Raw genomic sequence first — 12104 nt, forward strand, 5'->3', positions numbered from 1 at the left:
AAAACCAAATGATGTTTATTAATCCTAGACGAAAATTTGGCACTAGTGCAAATTATCAATAATTTGCACTAGTGCAGTATTATCGCTGAAATTTGATCGTTGCTGGGTAAACATAAAATATTACAGCTTTTTGGTTGGCTTAAATTTTTCGAAGGAAATAGTCGACAATTTGACATGCACTCGGGACATTAATATTGATAATATTTTTTTATTCGTTCAGTACTAGTCCATTTTTAGGAAACTTGTCATTGAAGCTGATAAAGTCATTAACGGTATTGAACATTTATTTTTGTTTAAAAATTATATGAATAGTTGAGTTTGCTTATATTCAATGAGGGGTCTTTTTTACAATTCTCTAGACAGGTTTGTTGATAAATTTCAGAGAAAGAAAGATTTTTAACGTTTTATGATCAATAATATTTATTCTACAGACGCCATGATGCACATAATCGGGAAAAGATGATAAGGTTCTCGAATATAATATTATTCACCTATATATGTATATGTATATACGGATTTGGGGTTTCGTATATTCTACTACTCAAAGGATCTATTATATCCCCCTTTCTTGCTACGATACTCGAGAACCCAGCGTTTAGAACTGATCCATCAATACCACTCCTTTTAAAAAGTCTAGAATGTGGGATGGTTTTAATTGACAGAGATATTCGTCTTCTATTTCAAGCGTTCTCAGGTTTAGTGCTCTGGAGTTCCTGAGCGTTTCGCACTTCGAGAGAATGTGGATAGAGATTTCATCCTCTGTGCAACAAAATCTACAAGCCGCATTATCTGCTAGGTTTAGCATCTTCAGGTGTTTATCGAGGTGATAATCATTCACCTAACGTGGAGCTTATACAACTTTTAAACCGGTAGCTTTCTCAAATGATAAGTAAAATGTGGTAAAATAGAATGTTTTAATGATATTGTAATGATTAGAGACTTATGAGAAAAAAATATCTAGAGCAAAGTTCTCTTATGGAGCTCCACGTAATTGTTCTTTTGTAAATGTTTTGTCCACCTCAATAAAACAGTCGAGTAAAATAGTTCTATTTAGATGAATAACAGCTGTTTAAATAAAGTATAAACGCATTTGTTACTATTTTAAGCATCGATCAGCTTCGGAAAATTGTTAAGCAGTTATTTTTCGTTAATAAAACTAATTGTGCTACTTGAGATATCACTATTTGATATGTACATGTTTTAGAAACAATGAGAAAGTATCCACCAGCTCCCGTATTCTTACGAAAGTGTACCAAAACTTATCGAGTACCAAACTCCAATGTAGTAATCGAAGAAGGACTTTCAGTACTGATACCATGTTATGGACTACATAGAGACCCCGAATATTTCCCTGAACCAGATTTTTTCGATCCAAATAGATTTTCGGAAGAAAATAAATCCAAAATTTGGGATTGTACTTATATTCCGTTTGGAGATGGACCAAGAAACTGTATAGGTAAAATATTAAATATTTTAGTTGAACTTTTATAAGTGATAATATCTTCCTGTTAGAGTTGCTTATATCGAAGACTATTTATAGCTTGCTCTTCAGATTCTGCGTCCTTAAGAAGTCGAGTATCTCAGCTCAGCTTTGACGGGGTAATTACCTCGCTGCTTCCAATTTCTAGCTTAAACCATTTTTTGCATTGGCTTGTAATGGAAAATCATTCTGTAACTAGATAATCCGATGTTTCTTTTCGAGACCGAATCTTTTGGGAATATTTTTAACATATTTTTGATAATCCCAAATACTTCTTGGATGTCACAGCGTGAGAAATTTGAAAGCACCCGCCACAATGATTATTTTGCAGATTAATTTTTCTCTTGGAATTCTTTCCTGTAATACAGAAATGTTCTGGTGCAGTAGAAGATGTTACTTTCTTGGTAAGAATTTGGCTCCCTCTTTAATTTTGATTTACTCTAATGACCAGGAATCCAAATCAAGAAAACCTTTTTATTCTTCCTTAAATCATAGAATTTCTTATGGCACTTCCAGATCACTTTTGAATCGTTGACTAGGAAGCTCGATGCTTTGATAGCAGCCTAACTATTGGAATAGATCGCTGCTCCACATTTTTGATAGTTTCCAGTTTCATTATAATAATCACTTCTTTTTCTCAATTCTCTTTTTACCTAAACTTTAGATATCCCAAAAATGTGCTCCCGGACTAATTATGTGCTCCCGGACTAATTTATCAATCACAAAGTGTAGGGGTGAGAGTTACATGAACATTAACAGTGCACTAGCTGGAAAAGTTTTGATAGCTTCAGTGATATACACACCAGCAAGCCTTTGTACTTTATCAAGGATTTTCCTTCTACTACTCTGACTTACTTTGCTCTGTTAAACTATCGAACATTCCAGCTTTTCATTTATTCGTACATATTCCACGAAAAATTTATGTATGATACTCAAAAACTCTTTCCAAGTTCAATAGTGGTTTCAATCCCTGCTTCTTCAAATCAAACAAAATTTATTGCTGTTACTCACTGCACGCTCAACATTATCCGTGCTCGAATCACCATTTTTAAAAGCAAATAATCACTTAAAAACGATTTCTTGTGACATAAAAATATTCACTCAACTTTTTCTCGGTTTCTCCAATTTTTGTCTACTTAAACAATAATAGTCAATTGATACTCGGATTTCGTGCGGGACGCTCAAGTATTGATAATACATTCGTGTTACAGTAAATACTAAAGAAACGTAGAGCCAGAAATTTAACGACTCGCCTCGTTTGTTGATCTCGAAAAGGCCTACGACACGGTACCGTTGAAAACGCTAATTGATATTTTGACGAAATCTGACCTCAGCAATCTTTATGTTCGAGCTATTCAGAGCATATACAGAAAGTCAAAAAGTGTAGTTAAGTTGGGAAAAACCATTTTCGCATTCGAAAGGTTTGAGACAGGTGCAGTTTATCACCCACATAATTTAAAATATACATTCAGGAAGCTGTGAGTAGTTGGAGAACTAAAATTGCGAAAAAGGGGATTGAGATAGAGGATAAGCTCTTATTTTCGCAGACGACCAAGTTATTATAACTGGCGACGTTATCGTCATATCTGCTTTTAGGTTTAGACAATGTAAACAATTCAAATACCTAGGAAACAATTTCCTAAGATAAAACAACAAAGAACGTTATAAGGAATAGGGTGAAACAAGGAAAAAGCTACACAAATTCTGAACTCATTGCTGTGGTCAGAAAAAGTTAACCTATACACAAAAATGACAATATACAACGTCATAGTGGAACCTATTTTAACGTATGGAATTGTGATGAGGATGGAGCAGAATAGGTGGCCGAAAAAAAGCATTGATGTATCAACCGCAGAAGATAAGGACGCTCAAGGATCTGGAAGGAAGGAATTGAATATAATATGAAGGTGTGGCCTACGAAATATGGGATACGGCAAAGAATCTGCTGAAGCTATTAAAGGCAAAACAGATGTGTAGGAAGTTGAAATGTACGTTGATCGAGTAGCAGACGATAAATCCATTTTGAATTCATTCCATTTATGTCAGCAAATCAAGAGTAACTATCATCATGATGATTTTCGACAGATCAGAGATTTTCATTTTCCAATCACCATTTATCACAAACTATTACCACAATTTCAGGCATATACGTCACACCAGAACCACACCCTTGTACATTATAATGATAAAAAGAATAATTTTCGCAAATTCAGTTCGAAGCACATATTCTCTCTGATGTAAACCTAAATTTTAACTTGTTTAATACAATTTTAAACTCGAATATACACTACTCATAGTAAATAAACTCCTGGACAAAATTAATGCACTATTTTAATTAATCTAAATATTCACAATATAAACACAAAATAAAACTAACTTTGTAATATTGTAATTGTAATGGTAATAATAATCAACACCTACAAATTAGTTGAATATGATTTTAACATAACCTTAATTATACTTATTTTCATAGACATATTTTCAAACTTAAAAAAAAAAACAGTAATAGAGAATAAATGTATATGGTTCAACTCGAATACCGCGTAGGCCAACTTCTTATCACTGCATTTAAGCGTTGCGGCATGCTTGATATCAAATGATCAACAAAACCTTGTGGTATATTGTCCCATTCTTTAATAGCGACCTCTATTGATTGTGATTAGAAACAACTAGACTATGACTTCGAATCCTGTTCCTGAGATAATCCATAGATGTTCTAAACTAAAGGATTCATATCCAGACTGTTAGGTAGCCACTATAAAGGGATATCGACAATATGTGAGTAGCAAACAACCTGTCTAGCCACGTGGGGACGAACGTCGTTCTGCATGAAAAAAAATTAGTCCCCACAAACGGATTATGTGCTCGACAATAATGTCTAAGTAATATTGAGCATTCATAGACTTCGTACGTATAGGGACCAATTCCGTACGAGCATCGAAGCATATTTTTCCCCAAAACATTTTAGAACCCCACCAAAAAACACTTTAGAAGAAACCTTTCTCCTTGCCTTCGCCAGGCACACTCCATCTGAATCTTTAAAACTAATTTTAGTTTTATCGGAAAACAGAACTCAGTTCCAATCATTGATAGTCCAATTTTATGATGAAGTCTCGCAAAATTTAATGTCTGAACTTTGTGTTATCTGCAAAGCAAACGTTTTTTGGCTTGTCTTCTGTTGCTTAATACTGCTTCTAACGTCTTCTAGCCGTTTGAGGCGATATATCGATATTTCTAGCATCTGGTAATTCATTTTTCACAACAAACGATAATCAATTCAATTAGTGCAACGTTTTTACTCTTGTCCTGGTCTTCAATGGTACGATATTTCGAACTTCTGATAATTTTTTAGTAGCTTCCAGATTGCTGGTGACTTTCCTGTTTCTAAGAGCACGTTGCCTCAAAAAATGATCATCAATTTGATTAGTGCAACGTTTCCCCCCTGGTCCTGGTCTTCAATGGTACGAATCCGTTCCATTATCTCGCCTCGCTAGAAGAAATGACAAATTTCTTTGCGGTTAATCTTTTTGCTTGATATACTTCCAAATTAACTTCCAATTATGCATGTAATAAAAATAATTACAATCAACAGCTTGATTCTAACAAAAACTTTAATCAGAGCTATTTAAGAAAGTGTTAACACAGTTTTAGTCTAAAACGAAGTTTAATACAAATTACTATCAAGATTATGTGATACTACAGTTAACTTAAATAACAACTGTCACTGTCAAACAAAGTCCATGGCCTACTTGTCGTACAATAAATAAAGAATATCAAGAAAAATATGAGTGGTGCGTTAAATTTATACAGGAGTTTATAAATAAAGCTGTGTGTATAAACTGAAACTGGTAAATAGAAACGGACGGTATGTTCAAAAAATCTGTGCGTAATCAACTTCAGTGACTTCATTTAGCCATATTACCCATTTTAGAAACTGCATTATGATGAACAATCTTTATTAATTTGTCATCGCAATTTCACAATTTCTTGATTTGCGAACTTAGCACTGCTAGGAGAATCTAGTTATTATCTATTTTTATCATTACTAGAATGTTGAAATGACTTTTTTATTACTATAGAACAAAAAGGACAAACAATACTTTCGCTATGCTTTCAGTTCTTTCAAATCCCCAATTTAACTTCAAACTACATAGAATGGTAAAAAGGTTTATAATAGAAATTTTCGAAAATGAAATGATTGATCGTTTCTAGTAGTATTTATTCAAAATTTTAGGGATGCGATTCGCAATGATTCAAGCAAAAATTGCCCTAGCATTAACATTGAGGAACTTCCAATTTGGACTCAGCACAAAAACTAAACTGCCTTTAAAAATGGAAACCAAAGGAATCATTTTGACACCCATAGGAGGATTATGGCTAGATTTGAAACCAAGGCCGGAGTATAAATAGACTAATTATTAAATCACATCTATTATATAAATATTCAGTTAATATGAATACATATGAATAAAGTCAATAGTTCAAATACTATTTTTTCAATCCTCAAACGTACCCAACAATATTTCGAATCGTGATATTTTACATACAATAATAATATATACAAGGTGTCCTAATAAAATAAAATATAATGTCATCGTTGATTTTGGTAAATAGCGACACTATGATGGTGAAAATTTGTATAAGAACCTCACGGAGAAAGCGAGAGAGGTAATGGATTTAGATACTAATACGCTAGTGCAAGCATTTATTCATATCATTATAGTGATCTCGCAATTATATAAAGAGTTGTTGCCAAATTATAAACCCAACAAAACCTAACCAAACAAATCCCCAAACCGAGAAAAGCCGTTTTTACTAACTATAGCTCTATTTTCGGTTTCTTCTAGCCAATGGCTGTTCGCTGTTTCTTCTTTCCAGCCAGAACAGCAAGCACAACCCCACGTAACCTTCACAACCCCAGCCCTACAGAGGAGCAACTCCTATATCAGGGCCAACTCCAGAAAACCTTCCTTCTGTAACAAGTTATAGGCATTTAAGTTCAGAAATCAGAACTTAAAAGATATTTTCCAAATTATACATTCGAACATTATGAATTTTGAATGGATAATTACGTATTTCCATGTAGTGTGTTTGACGGAATATATAATTCTACACTAGTATCTGAAGGTCAGGGGCGTCTCGGGCCCAATGGTTAACTCCGTAACTTTCACAGGGACAAATTGGATAATCTAAGGATAACAAAAACGAATTTTTCAATCAATTTTTTAACAGAAATATACATTTTATTTAACTTGATAAAATTAATGACTTAAAAGTAGATTTTTAGATCGTTGTACATATTCAAAGAAATATCCTCTGTAGACTCCGTAAGTTATAGAAGTGCAAGGTGACAACTTCGAGCATATATTATAGTTTTTGTTTGCTTTCATCTGATAAGATGTAGACTTTCCAACTAAATGTTTCTACAAGAACTTCTTAAAGATAATTCTGATAAAAAACTGCTGCTTAGTGAACAAATTTTGGATTAACTAGAGACAAACAATATTTTAGTAGAAAGTCTTTCATTCTCTGCCATTAGAGTTAATAACCATTTTAACAATTATATAATTAAAAGTCTAAATAAAATTAATCAATTACTTGATATCAGTTTATGTTTTTTTCTACTAACATAATTAGAATTCCTTTGATATTTAAATAGTTTTGGCAATAAAAATAATAAATTTTCTGACGAGGGATTGTAGAAAATCCAATTACTCGTATACGATTAATACTTTTAATGGTGTAAGATGTTTGGAATTTTTACAGAAATAATTAGTGCCGCAATTTATTTGTATTCTAGCCCTGTACATGCTAATATCCCTAATAGGCCAGGTACCAGCCGATTTCCCGTGGAATTTTGATAATCAAGGTCGATTTTCTTGAAAATTGTTATGAAGGTAGTATTTAAAACCTTCTTCATAATCTATCCTTGCCGAAGAGTGATTTTGCATTGAGGATGAAAGTCACCCCTACTTGGAGATAAAAATTTATTTCATCAAAATAATCTCGTAGGTCGAAAGACCAACTAATTCTAAGCAACTTATACTCTACATAGGTTGTTTCTAAAGTTGGTACTTTTAGAGTTATTGATGATTGAAACTGCTCATTTCTCATTGAAAAAACGCATATTTTTTACCGTTTTGCATGAATAACTCATTTTCACTTTATCTGCAAAATTATTAAGAAAAAAAAATATATCTAATGAAAAAATAGAAAAAGAAACTCGTTTTCTAAGGACCTCTGTAACTTCACTAATAACTGAGTTACTGCTCGTTAAAGGATAGTTATTTTGAAATTGAAATTCAAAACTTTTAACCTCAAAAAACTTGAAATCGATGAAATTTCTGGAAAAAACTCAGGGAACCTATTTCAAAGCATATAAAAAAATATTTAAAATGAGTACTGTCAAAAATCTTTTGGATAAGAGTTAACTAATTCATACCAAAAATAAGGTTATTGTTTTTTGAAGAAATGTAATAATTATACCCTCGCCATTACCACCCTAGTTGAAATGAATCGCAACATACTTGCAATTAACTTTATTTGTGTATTATTGATAAGGTTCATGTGATTTGATGGGTTTTTAATGGTAATTTTAGAAAAAATAACTGATTAAATTGAGCAATGCATTTCCGTAATCTTAAAAAAAATGAATTCTTCTTAAATAAACCAAAAACTATTCATGTTATGAGAAAATGTTTCTTAAAATCTATGTATCATAAAAATTGAAGGAGATACATTAGTTAAAAGTTGACATTCGCCTACCAAATGTGACTTATGCAAGACCCTTTAAGCTGCAATCTTTTTAAAACACTGCATTGAAAACAGTTTTAATTAATATGACGTTTAGGTACTGGAAATTCTACAAAATGCTGTCTTAAAAAAGTTTCTAGATTGAAAATTAAGCGAATTATTGTTGAAAAACCAACTGCCTTTTTTCGAAATTTCTGAGAACAAATTTTGGAGTATTGGAAAAAGCGAAACGTGGAGCGTACGATAGAGCAACAGCAGGCACGAACGAGAAGAAGAATATCTTAGTGATGATGAAACATAATTATCAAAATTTTTTTTATATTATTTTCTAAATAAAAAATATTATCGATTCTAAAAATATCTCTATTTTTATTTTTTTCTATTATTGCTGTAAAAAAAATTTTATTGCAATCTTGAAATGTTTGGCTATTGAAATATTATAAAAAACACTGACGAAATATTCTCAATTCAATATAAATACACTTTTGAATAATTTTTAATGACGTTTCGACTTATTTATCAAAATATTTTAAAATAAGTCGAAACGTCAATTTTCATGTTTCTTTTAAAAACTTATTGAAAAAACTAATTTTAAAACAGAAGAGACCAAAAATAGAAACATTTAAAAGAATAAACATATATGAAACATCCAAAAAGATAGAAAATAAAAAAAAATATATATGATTTGGAGAGGTTGCATGAATTTGAGTGATTATAAACGTGTTTAAAAATGTCAACAGATTTACGAATAATTAGGGTTCACACCAGCAATGAAAATTTAGTGGTCCAAAAGGACCACCTAAGTATGATTTAGTGGTCCAAAAATATAACGTGGTAGACAAAAGTAAAAAAATTAACATATGCATGCTACACACACTTTTATACATATTTTTACGGCATATATAAATTCTTTTATGCAAAAACAGCACAGTAAATATAAAACATAGGTTTTTTTAAAAATATTTTGGGCTACAAATTTGTCGTCGATGTGTATGATTTTGGCGACATTTCTTGATGATTTGGCGACAATAGTCGCTATGTCGCCATGCTGGCGTGAACCCTACGAATAATACATTTAAACTTCACTTTACCCGAAACAAGAGATTTTTGCAATAAAGGGTAGTTTAGACCCCCAAAAATAAAAAGTCTTGGTTCAGCACAGGGAAGATTTCGTAGAAGAGAGTAAGTGGAATTTTCATGGGATATTTTACTTAAATACGAGTACATGCTAAATTCGAGGATTTTTAAATTTTGCACGATATAGATATAGTTGTCACCCCTAAAAAATAAAAAGCACTCTCCGACACAGGGTAGATTTTGAATAAGGGGGTAAGAAGAGCTCAAATCAAAATATCGACATTGATTAACGATATTCTTCAGTTTTCACGTTTTTTACCACTGGTTCCAGGACTATAATAGAAACACCTACTTTCAATCCCATTTCGCAACTCCTATATAATAGTCTCTCGATTCTGTATTTCTAGGCAGATGCGTAAAAAGGTAGGGACCATTTAAATGACCACCGAGATTCCCAGATTTCAATTCTACCAAACATTTTTCTATACAACCACTTGGAAAGTAAAGTTTTCAAAATCAAATTAAGAAATATTGAGACACTAAAAGAACGAATAAGAGATCATTGTAGATTAATTGTGCTACAACTCATTGGAACAATTCATAACCAATTTCGATTTAGGATATTCTCTAATAAATCATTGGACAAAATTTTCGGTGTATATGATCTAAAACATCTATAATACATTACCTTTGATGATAATTCTAGAATGGCGATTTTCCTTTCTTGCCCTTCGAGTTTTTCTTGTAACATTGTGGCACCTAGAGCTCCAGCGTGGTGTTGTTGAATTTCTAGTTTTTGTTTCAAAGCATCTACCTCGCCAAGTAATCTGTTGTTTTCTCTTTTAAACATCTCTAACTCAACATTATCATGGACATTTACATTTGAAGTTTTCAAAGTTCGTATCCTGTTTTCCAAGTTACGTTTTTCGCGTTCCAAACGTTCTATTAGGAGTCTGTAACCTATGAAAAGGGAAATAACAATAGCCTTGAGTTACAAAACTCTATTGATACCATTTTTCCACTAAAAGCGGAATGAGATAAACTACGAAAGAAGATATCCTGAAATGATCTTAATTCGTATACCAACAAATTATTTCTACATGGTTTTGTCAAAATCGTTATTCATTTTTTACTAAGTGAAGTTGGATGCTCTAATTCACTACCACCTAGATTGATAATGCAGTGGTAAGCTGCGTCAATCAATGTAGGCGAACAACCCACGGCTAATTGTTTGAGAAAAAAAGTGTTTCATTCTCTTAAGTTTTCCTGGCGTACGTTCATTCATAATTTAGATGTAGGATAGTAGGAACATTTAACTGTTTAAACTTCAGCTTTTGAATTGTAAAATAACTGACAGTGACAGAAGCATGAAGACAGACTCGTTGGTTTCTGGATAGAGATAGGGACATTGACGTATTATAGTCCAGGCCAAGGTTTTCATCTCCGATTTCCATGAACGTGCAACAATTTAAATGAAATTTTGACATCATGTAAGGAATACCTCAAAAAGTAAAATCTATACTACGCCGTATGTGTGGTTTTACCCTAGGGGTGAGCTCCATCCCAACTAGGGAATGAAAATTTTAAGTTGACAAGTGTAAGCAAAAAATGTTCTTAGCAATTTTTTTGAAAAATATATAGTTTTTTAGTTATGCGCGATTGAAAACTTGAATTTTTCTTGAAAAAAAACCACGACTTTTCATGAACTCAAATTTATTTTATTTTATTTATTTATTTATTATTACGAAAGAAAATCTTTTAAAATTCAACATCGAGTAACGGAGAAACGATCAAATTTTCGAGGTAATTGTGTCAAATCTTTTTCAAAGTACTTTTGAAAAGCTTTAAAATGAGAGTTAGTAGAACTCTCTAGCATAAAAATTAAGGAAGTTATGGACGAAATAAAATCGATTTGTATTTTTTTTTTTGTAGAAAAACACCTCAATCTCACCCTTAGCAATAGTACCCAGGTTGCAATAAAAATATAATCCAGTAATGATTTTCTCAATTCACGTACTAATAATGATTTCTTGAAGTTGAAAAGATTTAGAATTCATAATTTCGAAAAAAATTATTTTTAAAGTTGAAATTCTTAAAAATCAATCTTTTCCTTCAAAATTTCTGAGAAACTATAAAGGATATACTTAAAAATTGATGGGAAACAAAAAGTTATTATTTTTTTAACAAATATTTTGCTTTTTTGTAACTTCTACAATAACTAATATATGACCTCACAAATCGTACCCTAACGTATGACTGATACCATTTTCGAACCCTTTAAGCATTGCCCTTCAAAAAAGGGCTAAATAAATTCCCTATAAATCTACGTTTTTGATATAGCCCAGTCAATTTAATATAAGTAAAGCACCACAAAGTAATGAAATGATATTTTTTTAATTTTATATTAACCGGCAGAGCTTTATAAGTTAATAGAGAACGAGTCACTCATCTCACCCTCAAAGGGCCCGTCATCCAAAGTTTAGCAGAAAGAATATAATTGCTTTCTATCATTCTGAGTAAAATAATCGTTTGGTCTAAGTGAATCATCTGAAAATTCCGAATTTCACAAAGGATTATTATGATGACAATGCATCGTGCCACAAATCACTTCTAATTCATCAGGTGTCAGCCGCTAAAAGGTTTCTTGTTTGTCCACATTCACTTCGCTAACTAGATTTAACACCATGAGACTTTCCTCCCAAAAATTAAAAAAATGCGGTAAAGAGAAACATTTTAAAAACATTCCTGTCATTGGAAGGCCATAACAGAGCAGATACAATATGTTATTGGTTAG

At 32.0% G+C, this 12104-nt stretch overlaps 1 protein-coding gene across 1 annotated transcript in view; it reads right to left on the reverse strand.

Moving 5' to 3' along the window:
• Window positions 1-12104, reverse strand: part of LOC130450181 (centrosomal protein of 290 kDa) — a 93839-nt gene that overhangs the window by 39858 nt on the left and 41877 nt on the right. The window contains exon 16 of the mRNA XM_056788413.1: window positions 9999-10270. Within this exon, the coding sequence (XP_056644391.1) occupies window positions 9999-10270 (272 nt within the window). The remainder of the gene's footprint in view (window positions 1-9998; window positions 10271-12104) is intronic.

This window comes from Diorhabda sublineata, chromosome 11 (assembly GCF_026230105.1).
Source record: "Diorhabda sublineata isolate icDioSubl1.1 chromosome 11, icDioSubl1.1, whole genome shotgun sequence".
NCBI classification, from domain to species: Eukaryota; Metazoa; Arthropoda; class Insecta; order Coleoptera; family Chrysomelidae; genus Diorhabda; species Diorhabda sublineata.